We start from the raw sequence: 22,910 nt of genomic DNA, 5'->3' as shown, positions 1-22,910 counted from the left end.
GGGAGGGAGGGGGGGAGGGGGGAAGGGAGAGAGAGGAAGGAAGGAAAGAAGGAAGGAAGGAAAAGAAAAGAAAGAAAAGAAAAGAAAAGAACTTAAAAAAAGGACATTATTCCTAAACCGGTGGGTGGTTTTAAATGTCAGGAAATTGATAGCAGTGTGAATATACATCACTCTATTTCCTTTGTTGTTAAGTGAGTTTTGCTGTTGGGAAGAGGGGCAGAGACCATTTTAAGAAACTCATTTGAACCATTTATTCTCAAAACATGGTCTGAATGGTACTTATTCTTCAGCTTTCGCTGGAGGGCTTGGTCCTTCCCTCCTCAGAACTCCTGAATCAAAATGAATCCTGGGGAGGAGAGGGGACAAGAATCTGCATTTCCACTAACTCCCTAGAGGATGCTCATGTCTCCACCCCCTAAGTGTGAGAATCTGTTTGAATTAAACTTAACGTAAATTAAATTAGATAGTATTTTTTTCTTTTTTGAAATCAGAAACATATTATATGTCAGGGTGTTTTTAAAGCATGAACATACCTCTTTGTAGGCAAGAATGAGTTCTAGAAAAGATTTAAAACTTTCTGGGGGGAAAAATGATAAAACATATCTTTTCATTTAAAATCTACATTTTTTTGTTATTGTTCACTATGAACGTGACATCTGCTAGCAGGATTTATCTAAAATTACAAGTGAAATTAGGAGATGTCCAGGCAGATGAGAACTGTTCCCAGTTTTGGCAGTTATCTTAAATAAAGAATGTATCTCATGAATGGATTTTTATTCCTAGTTTGCCTTTGTACAGAATTACTCATCTCTCGAGTTCTTGGCTTAAATGAATTCTAATAAACATGCTTCATTGCTGCTGTCTGGACTTACAAGTTGCCAGTTTTAGTCTAAGAATCTACAGGCTAACTGAAATCTAGGCTTGAAACAGTTATCTGGGTAATTCATATATTTAATCTCTTCTATGCATATGAATAGGTTTTTGATAAGTTGTTTTGTATTTCACATTATTTATATGGGCCTGATCTACTTATTCTTGATGCATTTCTAGTTCTCTCTCTCATGCTTCCTACTTTGATCCTTAACGTCCATGACCCTGACTCGAGGATCCAATTTCAATCACTTTTTCTTGCTGACTATATTTCTAGGCAGCAGATTCCCGAATGTATTTAAAGTATAATTTTAGTTCAGAATTTACATGTTTTCCTTTAGCAGGAAAGAATATAGAAATATAAGTGGCATTTTAATGTAAATTGACAAAATTTTTTTATTATTGTTATTTTTAATAGTTATTTGGTACGTTGACAAAATTTAGTTGAGGTTTTTTTTTTTAATAGCATTCCATTAGGAAAGAGTGATTCGATATATCACTCCCAAGACAAATGTTCTAATCTCAAGTTACGTTCTTAGCCCCAGCTCTGGCTTTGGGCCAGACCTTAAAATTGGATCGGCCTCTGAACCTCAATTTCTCTGCAAAATAAGTCTAATGCTGTTCATAGTCTGCCATTCTTGATGTCAGGGAAATGCACTGCTGGCCAGATTCTAGCTACAGGAAATTTTGACTTCCTGCAGAAAGTTCTGCCACGAGCATAAGACATTTCTATACCTTCGGGTCAAGCATTCTAAGCCTAAACCCAAGAGTAGTGGCTCACAATTTATTTATTGTGCTGCCCAGGGTCTGGGTTTACATTTGGTTATTCATCAGGAATTTAAGGAGTAATGTGGGCAAGCTGCCCTGTCTTTTGCCAGATTTGGACAGATCGGTGCTCAGACCACTCTCAAAATTCCAGAACTCTTGCAATGAGCAAAAAGCCCTATTCTCACTGAAGTTTGAGCCTCGTATGCACCATTTTTATCCCAGCTGGCTTTTTCATCAAAGCCTCCATGAGTAAAAACTTGCAGAAACCAGCATGAGCTAAAGGAGAAAGACACTCCTTAGCACGCTAAACGAAACAACACTTCCGTGCTTCCACCAGGAGCTAACAGAGGAATTAGGTGAGCTGGAGGCCAGCTCAGACGAGGAGGCGATGTTAACCACCAGGGTGGTCCGCCGACGAGTGATTATTCAGGTACCAGCTGTTCAATTACTGCACGTTCGGGACAGCCCTGTCCCCATAACCCTTAGAGACTGACGGGCCTGGAGCCTAGGGTTGGCATGCTCCTTAGGTAGTGCATGGCCTTTCCAAAGCAGGTCCCTTAACTCTCCTAAGTTCTGTGTGTCACGACATGTGGCAGTAATGACATTCACAGCCGACCTCCAAGAGGACAAAGAGCAAGTGCCAGGTTTAGCCTCTTCAGTTCCCCCGCACTGCACCTCTGGCGTGTCTCGTTTTGGTTGCTTTCGTTTTAGCTAATGTTGGTCGGATTCTCTAGCATGTTATTACCCACCTATCCTTTTCTTTTAAACATACTGCTTGACGGGACTTGGCATCTCGGCAAGGCTTCTGAAAGCTCCTGTAATTCTCTAACATTCCTTACATCGTAAGCACTGGGGAGTCGGTCCTCCGCCCTGGTGCCAGCCACGTGTGACCCTTTTCCCTCCCCTCTTTAGGGAGACGATATGCCTGACATACCCCCGGAAACAGTCACCGAAGAGGAGTACGTGGATGAACACGGACACACTGTGGTAAAGAAGGTATTGTCTTAAGTGTCTTGATATGGTTGAGTTCAAGCCTGCTGTCTGAGAAGCATCAGTACCATACCCTGGCGCTGTGGCTCAAACACAAGGCACATGAATAAAATATCTTCCAGGTGACTAGGAAAATCATTAGGCGGTACGTATCCTCTGATGGCACAGAGAAAGAGGAGATGACGATGCAGGGGGCGCCACAGGATCCCATCAGCATTGAGGAAGGGGATGGCTATTCCAAAGTCATAAAGCGCGTTGTGTTAAAGAGTGACACCGAGCGGTCAGAGGTGAGAGCTGACTTTGTGGAGCGGTGTAAATAGTGCTCACAAGAGGTGGATGAGATTGTTTATTCCTATTCCCCCCCACCACCACCACCCGCTGCATCTCCCCTTGATAAGGCAGTGTGCTTGTAGTTACATATTCCTTTTTTTTTTTTTAACTCCATGATTTTCTGAAATTTTAAAATCACCATCAGGGAGATTTGTAGCCATTGTGCTCATTGTCTTTGTTTGGTCCTTTTTATTTCTATTTTCTCTTTAATTCAGTTGATTGCAGCAGGAATCCAAAAGTCAAATTTTAAAAGACTGGCATCCCATTGGCTATCAAGCAATGGGTTCTGGAAAAAAAAAAAAAAAAAAAAAAAAAAACTTGTGCGAATGCACTGTGGTGTGTACCCAGTCAGCACGGCTGCCTTCTCTAGGGCACCTCAGATAAATGTTTGGTTTCCAAACTTCTGCATTTCAAAGTCACTAAAATCAGGATCCGGAAACTCCTTGATTTCTAGTTTTATTTCTTTCTGTTTTACTTCCCCCTTTCAGAAACATACTTAACTCTCTTTGCCATGTAATCTGGGACATTCTCACAGTCTGCCTTCCTTCACATCCTCAAAATTTTATTCTTATACACATGAGGTTCTCTAAAAATGTACGTTTTCAGTTTCTCATATCTCTGAGAGTTCCTCTTTGGGAGGTTGATTTTAGCTTCATGATGCCGAAAGAAACCATTTACACCTGGGAAAAGAGAGTTCATCCACAAGATGCTATGTCTGCATTGCACTGGGACTTCAGCTTCTCTGCCTCGAAACTTCCTGACCAGTTTTCATTCACGTGACCATTTAAGTGGTTGATTTGTTGCTGTGTAGCTGTAGTCATTACATAGACATTAACCATTGATTGTAGATTTTTTCTAACTACTCCTCTTTGACCAAATACTATTTTCAGTTTGTACCATTGGAGTGTGCATATATATGTGTGTGTGTGTGTGTTTGTGTATTATCATAGAAAAATGCATCATTGTTGCATTTTGGCAGTCAGAAACTGTATATCATGTGCCCTTCATTCATCAGGTAACTTTGTCTGAGCCCAGCATCTTGTCCAGTACCTCACAATTTCAGGCTGAACCAGTGGAAGGCCGTAGAGTCAGCAAGGTTGTTAAAACAACTGTGGTACATGGAGAGAGGATGGAGAAACATCTGGGAGATTCTAGTTTAGCCACTGATCTTCCTTCAGCCAAAGATGACTTTGAAGAGGTATAGAAGCATCATCACTTTGTCTTTGTGTGTTTGTGTGTGTGTGTTTTATGTGTGCTTTGTGTTTGAGAAGAAAGTGATTTATCATTTTGTCATTCCGTACATGTATTCATTGAAGGGTGCAGAATAATTCAAGAGAGTAGAATTCCTATTTGAATAATGTACACGGTGAAATAATATTTTCCTCAGCTTATGGTGTTCATTCTTGCCACCTTAAAAGCTTTTAAAAATCCATATGACTAGGATTCAGTTCCACTGAATCAGAATTCCCAAAGTTGGGGCATGATTGTATATCTTTCCTGAAAGTCCCAGAAGTGACTTGCACTCCCAGTTAGTAAGGGAAAGAAGTAGATGCTGAAAATTACCTTTGCTAGCTAATATTCTCAGATATTTCCAATGATAAGCATTAAAGAAAGTTCAAATATATTTTACACCCATAAACAAAACAAGTATTGGCATTCTCTTATGGTGTCGTGGGTTAAAGATCTGGCATTGTCACTGTAGTGGCTTGGGGTTGCTGCTGTGACACAGGTTCAGGCCCTGACCCAGGAATTTCCACATGAACAGTAAACATCACAAGCCCTCTGGTTATCTCTAATTACAGATGACAAGGAGAGCCTGGCTGTTCCCAACATCCGTACTTCCTTCATCCAACTTTAATGAATTTTTACAAACTAACAGTCACCAGCGCCAAAGAATTATGTCATCAGGCCTGCCTCAAATTTAATTTAATTTTATTTTATTGTCTTTTTTCCCATGGAAAAAAAGTTGGCAGGCTAGGGAAGTTGCCAGGCTAGGGGTCAAATCAGCGCTGCAGCTGCCAGCCTGCGCCAGAGCCACAGCAATGCCAGATCTAAGCCATGTCTGTGACCTACACCACAGCTCATGGCAACACCAGATCCTTAACCCACTGAGTGAAGCCAGGGATAAGACCTGCATCCTTATGGATACTGGTCAGGTTTGTTACCCCTGAGCCCAAATGGGAACTCCTAACCTACCTTGAATTTTAAACCAGCAGTCCATAGGGCTTTATCTTCTGCCTTTGATCATTTCTGGCCCATATAGGAAAAAGGAATAGCAATCATTAAAATCTGAAGCCAGAGAACACTATTTTTTACTTAGCATTTTCTTAACCTAAAATCAAGGCGTTGAGAAGGGTTGCCTGAGATTCCTTCATGCTGTTATTCGGGGCTGAGTCTCTGATTGCAAATGTCATGTGAGTGCTAACATCTCCCACAGGCCAGAGGAACTTGATAGTTAATTATCTCCTGCCTCTTAACAAGGACACATCTGACATCCAGTGTTTAGCTGGAATAAGCAGCACATTGTGATGACAACACAGAAAATAGATTCCCCTGTATCATTATAGGCAGAAAGTGTTTGGCAATTTTTTATGTATTGTTTGTGTACTGTATAAGATAACTTAAAGAATACAAATTTTGCTATAAGGTACAAATTGCTACATGTGAATTAAAAGAAAGTTTTCCAAATCTTGAAAAAAAGTATTTATAATTATTTAAGTTCTGACTTTCAGTAATTAGGAAGTGAGTCCACAGTGACATCTACAAACACTTAATACAATTCAAAAATTCTGAAAAACAAAACAAATTTTTTTAAGTTAGTAGCAAGCTAATACAGTAATAAAACAATGTGAACTGACATGAGGCTGTAATGACTTGCAGTCTTTTATTCTATGAGAGTGAATGTTCATATTTTGCTGTTGAGCTATATTAATGAGTTTGACTATAGGATGCTCTCCTTATCCCATGTGAGACATTAGAATATAAAGTATATTCATCATATTACCTTTCTAAAATCCAAAAGGAAAAAAAAAAAACCTGAAACACATCTTTCCCCCTTGGTTTCAGCTAAGGGACAGGGGCATGTGTATACATCTATGAGACATACTTTGCTATTGAAACATTTAGAAGATAAATGTTACATGTGCGTCCTTTCTTTTACCACAATGTGCATTGAGATTATATATGAATGCATTGCAGTATTAAGAGCATCCCTTATTTTCAATGATTTTAGTTCTTCACAATTTGACAATCAAAAGTGACCTTGGACAATCAAAAGATGAATTATCTGAGTTATTTGGGGCCTCGTTTGTTTCTTGTTTTTTGCCTCGTCATTATTCATTATATTTGTCATTAGAGTGTGCGCTGGAGGGGGTGAGGCAAGGAGGAATTAGAAGTCAACCAGTATAGTTAGCAACATTTGTAAAGTGATATACCAAATCTCCCTCATAAATGGGAGAAATTTAACTGATTTGTTAAATAAAACTCAGTACATAGACCCGCTCCTAAGAATTGTTTTCTTTGCTCCCTTCAAGCATATCTTTTTATACTGACTATCCATTAAGCAGAGTAAACGATTATGTTAAAGTCTGTGATTTATGATGGGTTTCGTCTTGTGTTCTTTTTTTCTCACCTCAGGCTTTGAGTTACACAGGTAGCCACATGAAAGTCCACTCCCCCAGTTTAGTAGAGAATGAAGTCCTGAAGGAAGATGGATCAATAATTAGAAGGTTTGGGTTAGCATGGGGTGATGCTTTGCCAACTAACACCTCTTTAAATTTTTCCAATTTTAAGAAAAGAAAAAGGGAGGTCTACATCTACCCTCAAGCCCCTTGGACTTGCAGGCTCTTGCCCTGTACTTTTGCCCAGTGGGAGCTCTGTCGCTGTGTCATACCTGAAGTGTCCTCCTACTGCTTTAAAAGTAATCCTAAGGCATGAATCACTCCCTGGGTTTCAGCAAGTCATCCGTTTCATGGAGGCCAACCAATTGGGGTATTCCGCTGGAGAGCATCGCAAGAGGAATCTAATCAGTTGCTCCCAAATTAATCTTGTGACCCGCTGCCTTCAGCTCAGCCTCGATAAATCCTTCATTAGAATGGCACATGCTTTTTTTGTCTTTGTCTTAAACAAGCTCTCTTGAGATTCTGCATGTGGGTGGCAAATAACACGAGCATGAGTTTGATACCCATGAACCCAAATGTACTAGTGAGACTGAAACTAGGGAAAGAAAGTATTAGCAGAAAGTATCAGGAGTTCCTGTTGTGGCGCAGTGGCAGTGAATCCGACTAGTGTCCATGAGGATGTGGGTTCAATCCCTGGCCTCGATCAACGGGTCAGGGAACTGGCGTTGCCGTGAGCCATGGTATAGGTCACAGATGCAGCTCGGATCCCACGTGGCTGTGGCTGTGGTGTAGGCTGGCAGTTATAGCTCTAATTCTACCACTAGCCTGAGAACCTCCATATGTCATGGGTTTGGCCCTAAAAAGCAAAAAGAAAAAAAAAAAGGAAGAAAAGTTTCCTAAGAGTAGTCAGCAGCAGCAGCAGCAGCAGTTCATATTGGTGCCTGTGAAAGGGGACAGGCTGTGAGGTGTCTGGTCCACCCCCGCCCCCATCACCTATTTGACGTGTAAACTTCGGAACTGCTGCCTTGGTCTAAGCTCGTTTCTCTCTGGGCCTCCAGCAGCCCTGTAAGAAGTAACCAAGTGCTCTCCGCTTCACAGGGAAAAGACACAATGGAAATTGAAGTGACTGTTGTGCTATTCACTTCATTGAAAAGAAGAGCAAGATTGTCATGTATAGTACTCCACAGAGCTGTTTGTAGCCTGCAGAACATAATAATGAGAACAGTGAAATTAAAGGTTCTGTCACAATTCCACCCTCGAACCCCAAGGGAAAAAGAGTGTGGGCTAGGAATTTAAAAGAGTAATTGCACAAGGGCTTTAAAGATAACTGCATAAGTTAAGGATAAAGTGCTTTTATCCTCTGAACTTTTAAGTTTTTTAACCCGTTCTTCAGACGGAACCACATAAACTACACACACCCTAGCATCATGAGATCTTCAAATGGAAAGAGATTTAGAGACCAATTCGTCCAAAATTCTCAGGGACAGCTGGTGAATTTAAAACCAGGGATAGAGACATCTGAATCCAGTTCCACCACTTCTTAGTTGTGGAAGTCCATTTGTGATCTCCAAAACTTTATCTTATATATTGCTAAGGACATTTTTATCATACCCACTGCTCCCCTAATATACATATGAGTAAATTCATTCCGTTGCTTGAATCGTATACGTATGTGTATATTCATAAACACATTCATCTACATATGCAGGCACAAAATACCAGGGAATGTCCTGTGTTAGAAGCTTATCCCCTGACACCAGTGCCATAGAGGTTTCTACTAGCTCTTGGCAGCAATAGTCGAATATTTACCTTTTTGGAGGAAAAAATATATATGTGAATGGTTAAGAAAACGTAATCTGATTTCAACCACTGGAACTAAATTTGACCTTTTTATCAAAAGGAACTTTTATCGGAAGTTTGCTTTCAGATGCAAAATAATTTATGAGGAATCAAAGGGAAAGGGAGGGAAGAAAACATGAGAGAAGGAAACAGACAAGATGCCCAAAGAAAAGCTGGAAGTGTTTTGGCTGAAGTCAGCCGTTTATTAAAAATCAAGATCTTAACCAATGCATAGAAGCGTTGGAAGGTAGAATAATGATGATAAGGACAGCCCATGGGCAGAACCTCCAGCTTCTAGACAGAAGGCATTTTACGGAAACTGCTGAGTAAAACTATGAAACCTGGTCCTTCTGGCAGTGATGTTGAATGGAGCTGCATGGCTTCATGGTTATGGAGTCAAGCTCTGGAGTCTTTGACTCTTGGCCACGCTGCCAAATTAACCGGGTTATTAACCATGTTAACCAGGTTATTTTTTACTTGGAGCATTGCTTAACGTTGCTGAGATTGTTTCCTTCCTTGTTATTATCGTCATAGTACCTGGCCCCCCAAACACGCTCACTACCTATTTACAATAGAGAAGAACCAAATTCCAGTATGTAATCATTTTCTAGTAAGGATGCAGTAAAATACTAGTACCAGTGTCAGAGGACGTCAGAGCCCTTTTTCAGTCTGATGAGGAGGTCAGGAAAGCAGCAGACTGTTGAGTGGACTTAGGAGACAGGCAGTGATCCCAGGACATGGGCGCTGGGAAGACAGAAGAGGGATTTGTCTTGATGGTTTTTCCCTTTTTCTCCCCCTTCCTCACTGTCTCCGGATGAAGCTTCAGAGGCCTGGGCAGACCTTCATCTCTTGCTGGTTGTCATCTTCCAGGATATCGATGGAGTCATACTCCAGTTTTTAAAGATCTGTGCCCCATGGAAATGTTAGAACATCTTTGGAAAGTTGGACTTGCAATACCACTCTGAGGATTAAGCTGGAAGTGAAGCTGTTTGAAACAAATTAGAAACTATTTTTCTTAGCCTGTCTAAAAGTACATGTGGAATCATGGTTTCAGAAGGAGCCACCCTAATCAAAACACAAATGATTGCATGGTTACTTTTTGAGAGAATCATGTGAAAGCCGGGTTTCATTATTTGAAATATTTCTTAAAGTTTTAAAAAAATACTCCTTGTTTCAAATTACTATTTTTTTTTTTAAACCTCAGGGGTCACATCAGTGGTTGTGTAGTTACTTTTGGAGGGAATGGTATGAAAATAGGGTTGCATTTATTTGAAATATTAAAATATTCCTCATTCCAAAATATTTTTTTAAAAAAAAAACCTCGTGAGTCATTTCAGAGCAGGGAGCCACGTGTAAGAGAAAGAAGTAAAAAGATGGCTGTGGTCATTACACTGATAGAGTCCAGTGGAGAAATATCTAGAGGTCAGACAGTAAGTGCTGCTTTCATGTCACAGGTACCCTGGTGCCACAGAGAATGGCTGCCTTTTAGCAATGAAGGACGAGCATAACATTCTCTTGTCTGCTTTCCTCCAGGACAACAATGAGTAAAGCTAGAACCCAGAAGAGGGCTGTGGTGAAGGACCAGCATGGAAAGCGCATTTACTTGGAGCACCTGGAGGATGTCCCAGAAGCACTAGACCCGGACGACCTCCAGCACGACCTCCAGCAACTCCTTCGGCATTTCTGCAAGGAGGACTTGAAGCCAGAGGCCAAGTGAGGGGCTGCCCAATTCTCACCCCAGAAACCACACATTCACTCGGTAGGCAACCTCCCGTTTCACTAGAGGAGGGACCTAACTGGCCTGATTAATGGGATATCCTGACATTTCCACTTTTACCAAGTACACTGCATTTTGTTTGAGTTTTTTCCCCATCCTCTTTAACTGTAAGCTAATTTGTGACCAAAGAGAGCATCCTTCCCTCCGGATGCTGTATCCACTACTTTGTTGTGTCTGTGCTAACCTGGGAACTGGCCACCTCCATTGTTCTTCTTGGCTTCTGCACAAGCTCCATGAAAATCCATTGCACAGAAGAACTTCACCTGCAGACCTCTTCCAAATGACGATACCTAGGACTCCTTCAAAGAGAGATCTGTGTACAATGTATATAGCTAAAATGCTCAGACGAACAACATATTAAAATTAAAACCACTGCCTATCATAACTACACTGGGCATCACAGAATAAGAGGCCTCTAGAAATTGCTGCACAATGGTTCAATAAGATATTGCTAACACAATCGAACGGTAATACAGTCCTACTGCAAAAGAAGCACTTCAGACCTACCATGTCCTTAGAACTTCCAGAGTAGCCCTGGCTCCTAGTTAAAGATGGGTTAATAGCCTTGAAGAACTGTCCTAACTAAGCACTTATTGCTGGTGCTGGCCAGCCGTGATTTATGACTCTCCAACCGCCACGGGGGTCGGGGTCGGGGGGAGGAAGGGAACGGAGGCCACAGGATGAAACAGTGAGGTCTTCTGTTGCCAGCAGCTGCATCCTGTGGCTGTCGAGCATCTTCAGGTCCTTTAGATTTTGGACACGTTGGCAGGGTATTTTAAAAAGCTATAACTACTGTAGTTTTCCAGTTCTCATTGCTGCTTTAGCCAACCACGCTGTCTTATTGGTGGTACTTTCTTCTGGCCACTGCACTGTAGATAATTCATTGAAAACAAGATTTGCCCATTACACAAATGATTAAACTCCTTCACCTTGTTGGAGTGGTTTCGTCTTTTTTTTTCCCCCCCCTCCAGGTTTATATCTTCTCTAACACTTGCATGTAGCATTTAAGAATCAAAATCACAGTCCAACCCCCTCTTCTAATCACATTGGTGGTTTTCATTCTTTTTTACCCTCAGCAAGCACTTTTCACTTTTCGGCTAGGTCTGTTTTTTAGCCTGCAGACGAGATTGAGAAATCCTGATGAATTTGGTTTGGGTTAAAATTTTTGGTTTATTTACTTGAAATCCAAACTCCCTTGGAAACTCTGAAGTGCATTTGTGCACTTTCCTTTTTGTTTGTTTCAAAGAAGGGACTTTAATTATCTGAGTGATTTCCATGTCCTATTCATTATTCCTCTAGTGGTTGAAGCTGTGTAGCATTTGAACACATATATATATAGTCACAAATATATTCATATAAACAGTATACATTTTGAATCAGTTATTTGTTGAAGAAAAGTATATTCGATGAAGATGAAATTTAAAAATTTTAAAAACCAGAGTCTATCCTCCAGGGATTGAACATTTTCCAACTCTATCTGGTCTTTTCCTGTTGTGCAAAAATGACTCATCGTTCCGAATGTCAAAAACAAATACGACAAACAATGGCACTTCATCATTTCAAGGAATGTTGCCAAGAGAGAAAATTTCCTGGGAGGGAGATTTCCCACAAGCCAAATCTCCTAAGCCTCAAATGCTTGCACTTTTTGGCAGTTGGATAGGAAATAAAACATTCTTTGGCAGCCAAAATGAAGGAGGCTGATGGTGAAACTTTTTGGATACACCATGGCCTTCTGGTCCAAACCTTCAACTGGAGCTCCAGAAAAGCATTTCTGTTGTGTTATTTGCAGTGCAGATGATGTCTATGTAACAACATAATGGTTATTCACCTTTTTTTTTTCTTTTGATTTTTGCTGTGTAATCAAAAACTTGAATACTGTGAGAAGAAGTGAATTTTCAGTTGATGAATCAGCATCTTGTTCCCATGGTGATAACACTAATTGAATATATCTATGAGGGCATGTATTAGTTAACGGAAAAAAAAATACAACACTAACAATACATAGCTGCAATGTGTACAATGGCTGATTTAATTAAATAAAATGTACAAGTGTTCAATGTGGCAACAGTTGATTTGTTCTTCTTTATCACTCACCTGTGATTGCAGGAGATAGGCACTTATTAAAGACACGAACAAGATGCGAAGCCAGAAGAAAGACACAGCTTGCTTTTGTTCTTTTTATTCAGTCACTGAATATGCACCCTGCCCAACACTGTTCAACACTGGGAGAAATAGAAAGATTTTATCCCTGCCTTCAAAGAACTTTTATTGTTGTTGTTATGCACAAGGGGGGAAAACAAAGATTTATTTTTGGTTTCAGGATCCCTAGGAAATGAGAAATAGGAATTTGGGGAACCTTGGAGGAGATGAGAGGGGAGCCAGCGAGGGGCCCCCAGTTCACTTCCCTCCTGCAAGGTCCTGGCCCTCAGGAAACACCTTCTGCCTTTGGGAACAGTGTTTAGCTCTGGGATGTGATGCATCTGTCATTGACGAAGTATTAAAAATGAAATGGATCTGTTAATATATATAAAGACAGGGCAGGAGTTTCCACTGTCACCCAGTGGGACTGGGAGCCCTGGGATGCAGGTTCCATCCCCGGCCTGGCACAGTGGGTTAAAGATCTGGCATTGCCACAGCCGTGGCTTAGGTCGCAACTGAGGCTCGGATCTGATCCCTGGTCTGGGAACTCCATGTGCCGAGGGGTGGCCAAAAAAGAAAAAATTTTAAAGAGGGCAGGAATGCACAAAAGTGAAATCAGTTGTGTTTAGAGAGCATTTTTGCTATAATATATTTTACTGCAAAAACAGAACAAAAAGACACAGTTTTAAAAATGAGTTAAGTTTTATTTAAATCTTATCTAGTATGAGGTAGGAAGCTCACCAAATTGAGCTAATCTACCTGGTTGATTTACAAGATCTTCCAAATATACTGTACCAATTATGCTTGAAATATTTCCCCAAAAAAAAGAATCAAAGTTTTGAGGGTTTTTTTGGTTTGTTTTTTGGGTTTGTTTTTTGGGTTTGTTTGTTTGTTTTAAAGCTTCAAGATGGGAGGGTCTATGTAACCATTTTTCGTCCTTCCATTTGTTTCATGTGCTGTGTTTTCTGTCGACAGGCGCTCTGGGCTTAAGTTTGATTAAGGAGATTAAAGCATCAGAATATTCAGGGTCTTCTCATGTTTAATTTTTTTTTTTTTTTTTTGTCTTTTTGTCTTTTTTTGTTGTTGTTGTTGTTGTTGTTGTTGTTGCTATTTCTTGGGCCGCTCCCACGGCATATGGAGGTTCCCAGGCTAGGGGTTGAATCGGAGCTGTAGCCACCAGCCTACGCCAGAGCCACAGCAACGCGGGATCCGAGCCGCGTCTGCAACCTACACCACAGCTCACGGCAACGCCGGATCGTTAACCCACTGAGCAAGGGCAGGGATCGAACCCGCAACCTCATGGTTCCTAGTCGGATTCGTTAACCACTGCGCCACGACGGGAACTCCTCATGTTTAATTTTGTGGTGTGCAAACCCCAATAAAAAATGAGCCGTGGGAAGTTCCTGTTTTGGCTCAGTGGGTTATGAACCAGAATAGTATCCATAAGGATGTGGGTTTGATCCCTGACCTCACTCAATGGGTTAAGAATCCCGCAAGTTGTGGTGTAGGTCTGGATCCCACATTGCTGTGGCTGTGGTGTAGGCCGGAAGCAGTAACAAACCCAACTAGTGTGCATGAGGACGTGGGTTCGCTGCCTGGCCTTGCTCAGTGGGTTAAGAATCCAGTGTTGCCATGAGCTGTGGTGTAGGTCACAGAGGCAGCTCGGATCTTGCATTGCTGTGGCTGTGGTGTAGGCGGGCAGCTGCAGCTCTGATTCAACCCCTCGCCTGGGAACTTCCATATGCTGCAAGTGTGGCTCTAAAAAAAGGCAAAAAAAAAAAAAAAAGATTCATATTGCCTTTTACAGAAATCCATTCAAAATGTGAGGTGGGAGGACCCCTCCAGAATGAGGGAAGATTATGCGTATCTCATAAATGACTTGAATTGGCATAAAGAGGTGCAAATTACCTACAGGCATATGGAAACAGACTTGAATTTGAACTTGAGTGTCACTTATGTCATCACAGAAGGTCTGAGAGTGGGCAAGTAGAGATGAATAAAGCAACTAAAGGAAAGCTAAACTAGTACTTAACAAGAGCCAAAATCACTACAAGGTTTTCTTAATTAATGGAATAAAGATGGTCTGCTTGATTTCCTTATGCTACAAAAAAATACCTTAAAATCCGTTGCCATTCCCTGCTTAGAAACCACACTGTCCTTCCTTCAGCTAAGGTATGATTTCTGTTTCTGACCTAATTAAAGCTAGAATTACAATCTCAGAATGAATCAACTATGTAAATATGTAATACAACTTTATCTCACTCTAATCAGAACATTTAAAATACTCTTTTAAAGATCTTAAAAATCTTCATTCCCACCTCCTGCACACACGTTAAAATATTCTTTTTTTGGTTATACTCACATTTCCTCGGGAAAACAGAAGCATTCCCTTGCTTTGCATTAATTCCATGGTATGGGATAAACGATACTGATTAAATATACTTTCACTAGAGCTGTCATGTGTTATAGCCAAAGACATTTGGCAATGGTCTTTGTACTTCAACAGATACCCTCCATCACTGGAAATGTTGAGCTGAACATCCTCGAGATATGACACAAAGGTTAAGCAGGTGATCTTGGGTGAGACAGGAATGAAGTCCATCGATTACATCAATGTTACGTGATTCTGTGCAAGTTTGCCCTCTGAAACACAATGCCCTCACCCGTAAAATAAGATAATAATACAGTCATCCCCCGTTATCTGTGGGTAGGGGGATGGTTACAGATCCCGCCCCACCCCCTATGGATCCCAAAACCCAGGGATGCTCTAGCCTCTTATATAAAATTCTGTGGTAGATTCAGTCCTCTGAAACTGTAAGTTCTGCAACCAGTAATTCAACCAATGAAAAATCCATCCACGGTTGGATCCTCCAATGTGGAGTTGTGGATAAGGAGCACCAACTAACTGTACTTGCCTCGGAGCCTTCTCACCTTCCGAGATGCAGGGAAGGGCAGCAAGTCCTACCCACTTTGTCACCCTCTTTAATCCAGAAGTGCCACAGGGGCCCGTGTGTCCTTGGAGGCCATTGGGTGTGGACCAATATTTGTGACCTTTGCCCTTCCTTAGAAGTGAGCCTCTGGATAGGTTTTGAAGGTGTTTGCCTTCAAGGTTAGAAATCAAGTTAACTGCTTACTCTCAGGGACTCACGGGACACATTCATCAATGGGGCCCTTTGATTCACTTCCCCCTCAAGGTAGGATTCTTCAGGATCTCTTTTTCTCATCAGTGATCAGTGATGAGAACAGATCTCTTAGAGCCTAGTTCTGGTTTCTAGTCCTTTTTCAAACGTCCCACACAGATTCTATGGCTCCATTTGAAGTTTTCTTTGCCTTCTCTTTTTTCACTTTCAAAATTGCAAAATTGGATAAAGCCACCCCAAATCCCCTACTGAACGTTCCGGCAGCAGGTCCAGCTTCGCTGCTGCAAAGAGAAGTGCCCTGAGTGGACTGGAGGTAGATATGAACTCAACGGCGGCCTTTGTGAACACGCAGAAACAATTCAATTACAACATCAGTGTGAATTCTGCATCATGCCAGGTTTTCTTGGCTGTTGCTCAGAACTCAGCCCTCCTCTAGGCCATGACAGACGATTTACATGACACTAGGGGAGCAGCAATTTCTGGATGAGCTGGCCCTTGTGTGAATTTTGCGGGTGACTCACACAAACACTGGATAGCTTAGAGAACCACCTCCCCAACCACACTCTCTCACCCCAAAGAGTCAGAGGGACCCTTGGGAAAGTCTGTAGTTCTAACAATGTAATGCAATGTTTAGATCGGTAGGTTAGTTTCCTAGGGCTGCCATGACAAAACACCACGAACTAGATGGCTTAAACACCAGAAATCAATGTTCTCACAGTTCTGGGGGCCAGAAATCTGAGATCAAAGTGGCAGCAGATTGGTTTCTTCTGAGACCATTCGTTTCTCTTTGGCTGGCCCATGACCGCCTTCTCCCTGTATCCCCATGTGGTCTTTCTTCTGTGTGCATGGGTTCTGGTGCCTCTGTGTACGTCCAAATGTCCTCTTCTTACCAGGGCATGAGTCAGATTCGATTAGACCCACCCAGCTGGCCTCATTTTAACTTCATCACCTCTTGAAAGCCCCTGTTTCCAACCAAAGTCACATTTTGACATACTGGAGGTTAATGCTTCAACATATGAATTTTGGGAGGATGACAGTTCTGCCCACAGCAATTGGATTTAGTCCAAATACAAAGCCCATTAGGTATTTTAAGTAGAAAAGGATTTCATGCAGGAAATTAGGCACTTATACAAATGTTGGAAGAGCCCAAACAGTGAGGCCAGGGAAGCCAATGCTGCTTTGAAGACATACACAAGTGCAGAAAATAGAACTCCAAGCAGCCACTGATGGGGCCAGCTCTTCGCAGCAGTCTAGACACAGCTGCACAAAACCCTTCCACTGTCTTCTGCAAAAGTCCAAGTGCACTCACCAGCTGCCCCTCAATAGATAATTATTTTCCTCCTCTTGCCCTTTCAAAACCCAGGCACTTATCACTGGCAGAATCTAACACGTAAAGCCAAGAAATATAGTTCTAAGGATGTTCCCCTAGCCTGCAGGGAAGAATGGAGAATAGAGCAGAAATCACGCTGAGTTAGCAACACCCACAGGGGGCTGAGCCACAGAATAACAGTCTTCAGTCATCTACGAATTCATGCATTCAAGCCCTATCCTATTCCAGGCATTGTGCTAAGTCCTCAGGGGAGACTGAGGCCAAGATGACCATGCGTTTTTATCATTAATGGTCACCATTGAAAGTGCCCTTGACAGTTCTCTAAACTCTACCAAAACCTATGAAGAAGATATAGATGAGGAAATTGAGGGACAAAGAGACTGGGTAATTTGCTCAAGATCATGCAGCTAAAAACTAGCAAAGCAGGGATAAGAACCCAAGGCAATGACTCCAATGACAAACAGGCTTCATCTTTGAAAGACACGGTCCCTACCTCTCAAGTTTATACTCTTGCATAGAGATATAAGGAGCCAAAAATTTTACAAATAATTAACATTATCTTCTAGAGAAATACCTTGTTACCTTATTTACAAAGAAATAAGCCCTGTTCGGTGCCATCCTCATTTTGATTTTTCTGCAAAATCTCTTTCTTTCTCCCAAATCCTGCTTTCTCCTCCTGACTTGCTTCATGCGCAGCTGATGACATTGCCTCTGTGTTATAAGAAAGTAGGTGATAAAAGACATTAATAACTTCAATGCTGTATTGATCAGGGCTCTATGGAGAAACAGAAACAATAGCATAAATAGAATAGTATGCATAAATAGAGACTGATTACCAAGAATTGGCTCATGCGATTTTGGAGGCTGAGAAACCCCAAGATTTACAGTTAGCAAGCTGAGACCCGGGAGAGCTGATGTTGTGGTTCCAGTCTAAGAGCCAGCAAGATCCAAATCTAAGAGATGATTTTCAGTCTGAGTTTGAAGGCCGGAAAACACTGATGTCCCAGCTCAAGGCAGTCAGCCAGGAGGGGCTTCCCTTTTACTCAGTGGAGGGTCAGCCTATGGTTCTAGTCAGGCCTTCAACTGATTGGATGTGGCCCACCCAACAATGGCTAAGGTGATTTGCTTTACTCAGCCTGCCCATTGAAATGTTCATCCCATCCTGAAATGCTCTCAGACACACTCAGGACAATGCTTGAGCAAGTATCTGCCACCCGGGGCCCAGTCAGGTTGACACATAAGTTTAACCATCACAAAATGCTTTTCCTCTTTGTACCTCCAAAATTATCCATCTCCATGGGCATCTGAGCACTCACGCTTCTCACCCACTGTGATCTCTACTTGCTCTCTCTCCCAGCCTGGGTACCCATTCAGGTTTCTCCCAGTTTCTGAGAACAACAAATGTATCCTCCCGTCCCGCCAAAAAAGGCTTTCTCCCTCTCTCTCTTTCTCTTTCTCTCTACATATGCTTCCTCATTTTCCTATTTCACAATCTTCCTTCAAGTCTGTCTTCACAAAAATCTGCAAACTAGGTATTAGACCTATGGGGTATGTCTAAGGAGAGCTCATAAGAAAACTAAAAGCCTTAATCCCAGGCTTTGTAATTCTTATGCCTGGAGTGTCCAGAGTGGAAAATAATGTGTGAATTGTCTGGGCATAGAAAATAAGCACTAGCAAACTTAGAGAGTTTGCCATGTGGGACATATATTGAGATAAATTAAACCTTCAAGAATCTATTTATTAATTATAGTAGAAAACAGTAAAGATGTGAAATATACCTAAGAGCTTCTTTTGAAAGAGTAATGTAGGTAATTGCCACTAACATAAACAAGAGGTAGAAGAGAAAGCTGAAATGTGCAATGTTAAGAGAATGGAACAGTGTGATACTGTGATTTATACTAAAAATATGTGGCCTTCCTCTGTTTCTGACACAGAGCTCCTAAAACCCTGGGAATTTCCTGAGGGGCAGGGGCCATGGGAGCATCTTTCGTTATGTTATTTGGTGTCTCGTCCTCAGGTCTTCAAATGGCTTCAGAGCCACAAATATGAAATAGATGTTTTGTTATTCTTATTTATTTTTCCTTTTTAGGGGTGCACCTGTGGCATTTGGAAGTTCCAGGTGATGGCCTACACCACAGCCACGACAACGCAGATTTAAGCTGCATCTGTGACCTATGCTGCAGCTTGTGGCAACACAGAAAAACTAACCCACTGAACAAGGCCAGCGCTCGATCCAACCCACCTCCTCACAGAGACAACATCGGGTCCTTAACCCACTGAGCCACAATGGGAACTCCAATGTCTTGTCTATTCTTAACAAGCCTTATCCACCACACCTGAGTTTATGTTAATGAGGTGACCATTGGAAACACCTAGTTTGGGAGCTGGTTGCCAGGGGAACGAACCATGACGAGAGGGGTGGAACGTTCAGTCCCACCCCCCAGCTTTCCAGGGAGGGGCAAGAGGCTGGAGGTTGAGTCAGTCACCATTGGCCAGTGATCTAGCCAACCACACCTGCATAATGAAGCCTCCATTGAAAACACAAAGGACAGCATTTGGGGAGCTTCTGGATGGGAGATCACTTGGAGATTTGGGGAGAGTGGAACCCAGGAGAGAGAGGGCATGGAAACCCCGTGTCTTCCCCCCACACCTCGCCCTGTGCATCTCTTCCATCTGGCTGTTCCTGAGTTGTATCCTTTTATAAGAAACTGATAATCTAGTAAGTAAAATGTTTCTCTGAACTCCGTGAGTCACTTTGGCAAATTTATTGAACCCAACGAGAGGGTCGTTGGAACCTCTATAGCCTGTTATTCAGAAGCACAGGTGAGGTGACAGCCTGGGCCTTTGACAGGTGTCTGAAGTCGGGGCAGGGAAGTGAGGGTGGGAGACGGGAACTGTCTTATGAGATTGAGGCCTTAACCTGTGGGATCTGACACTGTCTCTGGCTGTAGTGACCCCACCCAGCTGGTATCAGAGAATTACTTGTTCATATGAGAGTCCCACCCCCTCCCCACCGCCCACTCCCCTCAACACACACACCCTGGAACTGGAAGCAGAATCCCTTTCAATAGCCAGGGAGGAAGTAATTATAAGAAAATATGACCTAATTTTATGTAAGTAAATGTAGATACCTGAATAAAAGATTTTATTTAAATGGAAATTGCTAAACGTGATCACAGAAGAGATAGCAAAGGTAAACCCCAATGTGGTGGTTAATTTCCTCTGTCAACTTGACTGGGCTAAGGGATGCCCAGATCGCTGGTACAGCATGATTTCCGGGTGTCTGTGCAGCTGTTTCCAGTAGACTTTAGCATATGAGGGGGAGACTGAGTACGGAAGACCCCTCCTCACCAATGCAGGTGAGGATCATTCATTCCATTAAGGGCTTGACTAGGACGAAAGCCAGAGGAACAGCGAATTTGCTTCAGCCGGGATGTTTAACCTCTGCCCTTAGGAATCAGTGCTCCTGGTTCTCAGACCTCGGGGCTCGGACCAGAACTCGTACAAGGGGTCACTCAGGTCTTGGGCTTTCCGGTTTGTACCGGAACCATGCCCCGGGCTTCTGTGAGCCTCCAGCGTGCAGAGAGCAGAGCAGTCAATGGATTTGCCAAAGTGGCTCACAGAACTCAGAGAAGCATTTTACCTACTAGATGATCAGCCTCCATAATTGCCTAAGCCGGTTTCTCACAATAAATCGCTTTCTGCTGCAGGAAAATGGGGCATGAGAGGAGGGAAATGTCCCAGGTCTCAGGCGAGGCTGAGGGACGGCCACCAGGTAAAGGTCCTTGGCTTTGCACAGCAAAGAATTCCAGAGTGACCCAGAGCGAAAGGGAAGTAGGTTTATTTAGAGAGCTACACATTCCACAGACAGAATGTGGTGGGCCCGTTTCAGAACACGAGAGTGGTCTTGGGGTCTGGGGGTCATTCGTTTTTAAGAGCTGGGTGATTCATAGACGAATGAGTGGGAGAATTATTTCACCTATTTTGGAGATGTCTAGGAATTGGACCTCTGCTGACTTTTTTGGCTTTTAGGGTTGGCCTCAGATTGTCATGGCACCTGTGGGCGTGTCGATGAACATATGCTAATGTAGCATAATGAGTGTATAATGAGGCTTGGGGTCTACTGCGGGTCAAATCTCCCGCCATCTTGGGCCTCGATGGTTCTAATGGCTCTTTCAGTCTGTGCAAGATTGTCCCGGGCCGCCTTCCTTCCTGCCTCATTTCTATCTATCTATCTATGTCCTATTGGTTCTGTTTCTCTGGAGAACACTGATTAACCATTAATTATGGGAGAAATTGAGAAAGTAGCCAAAGATTTAAGCCACAAGAAAGGGTCAGATCTTGGTGTTGTCACAAATGGATTATATTAAGCTCTCAATAAACAGATCATTGCAATACCGTTTAAATCACCAGAGAATCCTGGGAGAAAAGAAAATTTACCACTCTTTTCTAACAGCAGGTATATCCTTGGTACCAAAACTGGACAAAATGCAACACAAAAATCCAAAATAACAACAATAACAAAAGCTCATAGACCAGTTTTACTAAGGCATAGTTGTGCAAAAGTCACAAGTAAAACAGCAAATATAATTTGGCACACATTTGAAAAAAGAATAAGCTATGACCTGGTGGCTTTATTCCAAGATGCAAAAATTGCATGTTACTAATAGTCATTAATGTCAACTCATGTTGACAGGTCAAGGGAGAAAAACAATGTCTGATCATTCCCATAGATGGCCAAGAGGTATTTGGTCAAACGTACCATCCAGTCTTGATTTTTACATTTTTTTTTAATTTGATGGCCACACCATGGCACATGGAAATTCCCAGTTTAGGAGCTGAATTGGAGCTGCAGCTGCTGGCCTAGGCTACAGGTATGGCAATACAGGATCCGAGCAGAATCTACAATCTATGCCACAGCTTGCACCTATCCCCTAAGCAAGGCCAGGGATCAAACCCATATCCTCACAGAGACAATGTCAGGTCCTTAACCTGCTGAGCCACAGTGGGAACTCCAATTTTCATATCTTTTTAAGAAGTCAGAAGAGATATATTCTTCCTTAAATGATTGAATGACACATGTGTATATAAACAGCGCTTCTTTAATAAATGTCCAAATAAATTTGTTAGGAACATTTAAGTCATGCCCATTTTAGCACAGCTTTTGCAATAATAGAAGAAATTATCTCTGACTCCACACCACAGACAACCATGTCTCCCCTCAACTGCCTTGTGCTAGCCCTCAGCATCTCCAGTGTCATAGGACAAAAATAAAACAATTAACAAGATTTTGGGGGTTTTTTTGTTTTTGCTTTTTAGGGTCACACCAGTGACATATGGAGGCTCCCAGGCTAGGGGTCAAATCGGAACCACAGCTGCCAGCCTATGCCAGAGCCACAGCAACTCGGGATCTGAGCCATGTCTGCAACCTACACCACAGCTCACAACAACACCAGATCCTTAACCCACTGAATGGGGCCAGAGATCAAACCCACCACCTCGAGGTTCCCAGTCGGATTTGCTTCTGCTGCACCACAATGAGAATGCCTAAGCTACTACTTTTAAATAGTTTAATAGTAGTGTAGCAAGGGACAGCAAAAGCAAAGAAATAAAAAGGGGAATCCAGAAAGAGAATTGATTGACATTGATAGACAAATTTTATATCCATAAAATAGGATGCCTAAGGGAAGAGTATGTGGCTGTTATTTTCAGGTATGTCTTACATGAATAAATATGAACAGGTAAAGTCCAGAGAAAGGGGTCTGCTGTGCCCACATCCATGCAAAATTTAATTGATAAGTGTTGGTGTGAATGTTCCCCCGATTACATGTACAGGAGACTAACCCAGTACCATGTAGCCTCTGGCTGTGTTTCTTTCCTCTTTTTTTTTTTTTTTTTGGTCTTTTCTAGGGCCCCACCCGCGGCATTTGGAGGTTCCCAGGCTAGGGGTCTAATCAGAGCTGTAGCCACCAGCCTACACCAGAGCCACAGCAATGCTGGATCCGAGCCGCATCTGTGACCTACACCACAGCTCACAGCATTGCCAGATCCTTAACCCACCGGGTGAAGCCAGGGATCGAACCTGCAACCTCATGGTTCCTAGTCAG

At 42.3% G+C, this 22,910-nt stretch overlaps 1 protein-coding gene across 50 annotated transcripts in view; it reads left to right on the top strand.

The window, feature by feature from the left end:
- Positions 1-12,259, top strand: part of ANK2 (ankyrin 2) — a 607,793-nt gene extending 595,534 nt beyond the window's left edge. For 35 of the 50 annotated variants that reach the window (XM_084973140.1, XM_084973126.1, XM_084973116.1 and 32 more), the window contains 6 exons: positions 1,976-2,068; positions 2,551-2,634; positions 2,751-2,915; positions 3,974-4,156; positions 6,595-6,686; positions 9,951-12,259. In XM_084973140.1, the coding sequence (XP_084829266.1) occupies positions 1,976-2,068; positions 2,551-2,634; positions 2,751-2,915; positions 3,974-4,156; positions 6,595-6,686; positions 9,951-10,134 (801 nt within the window). In that variant the 3' untranslated portion in view covers positions 10,135-12,259. The remainder of the gene's footprint in view (positions 1-1,975; positions 2,069-2,550; positions 2,635-2,750; positions 2,916-3,973; positions 4,157-6,594; positions 6,687-9,950) is intronic. The other 15 variants (XM_084973136.1, XM_084973145.1, XM_084973135.1 and 12 more) reach the window with 2 other exon arrangements.
- The last annotated feature ends 10,651 nt before the right edge of the window (positions 12,260-22,910 follow it).

Source organism: Sus scrofa, chromosome 8, assembly GCF_054392235.1.
Source record: "Sus scrofa isolate SSC_HxYL_T2T_F1_AM1 chromosome 8, Sscrofa_HxYL_maternal_Yorkshire_Landrace_v2.0, whole genome shotgun sequence".
NCBI classification, from domain to species: Eukaryota; Metazoa; Chordata; class Mammalia; order Artiodactyla; family Suidae; genus Sus; species Sus scrofa.
Note: the sequence above shows the minus strand (reverse complement) of the source record. Positions and strands in the feature narration are given on the sequence as shown.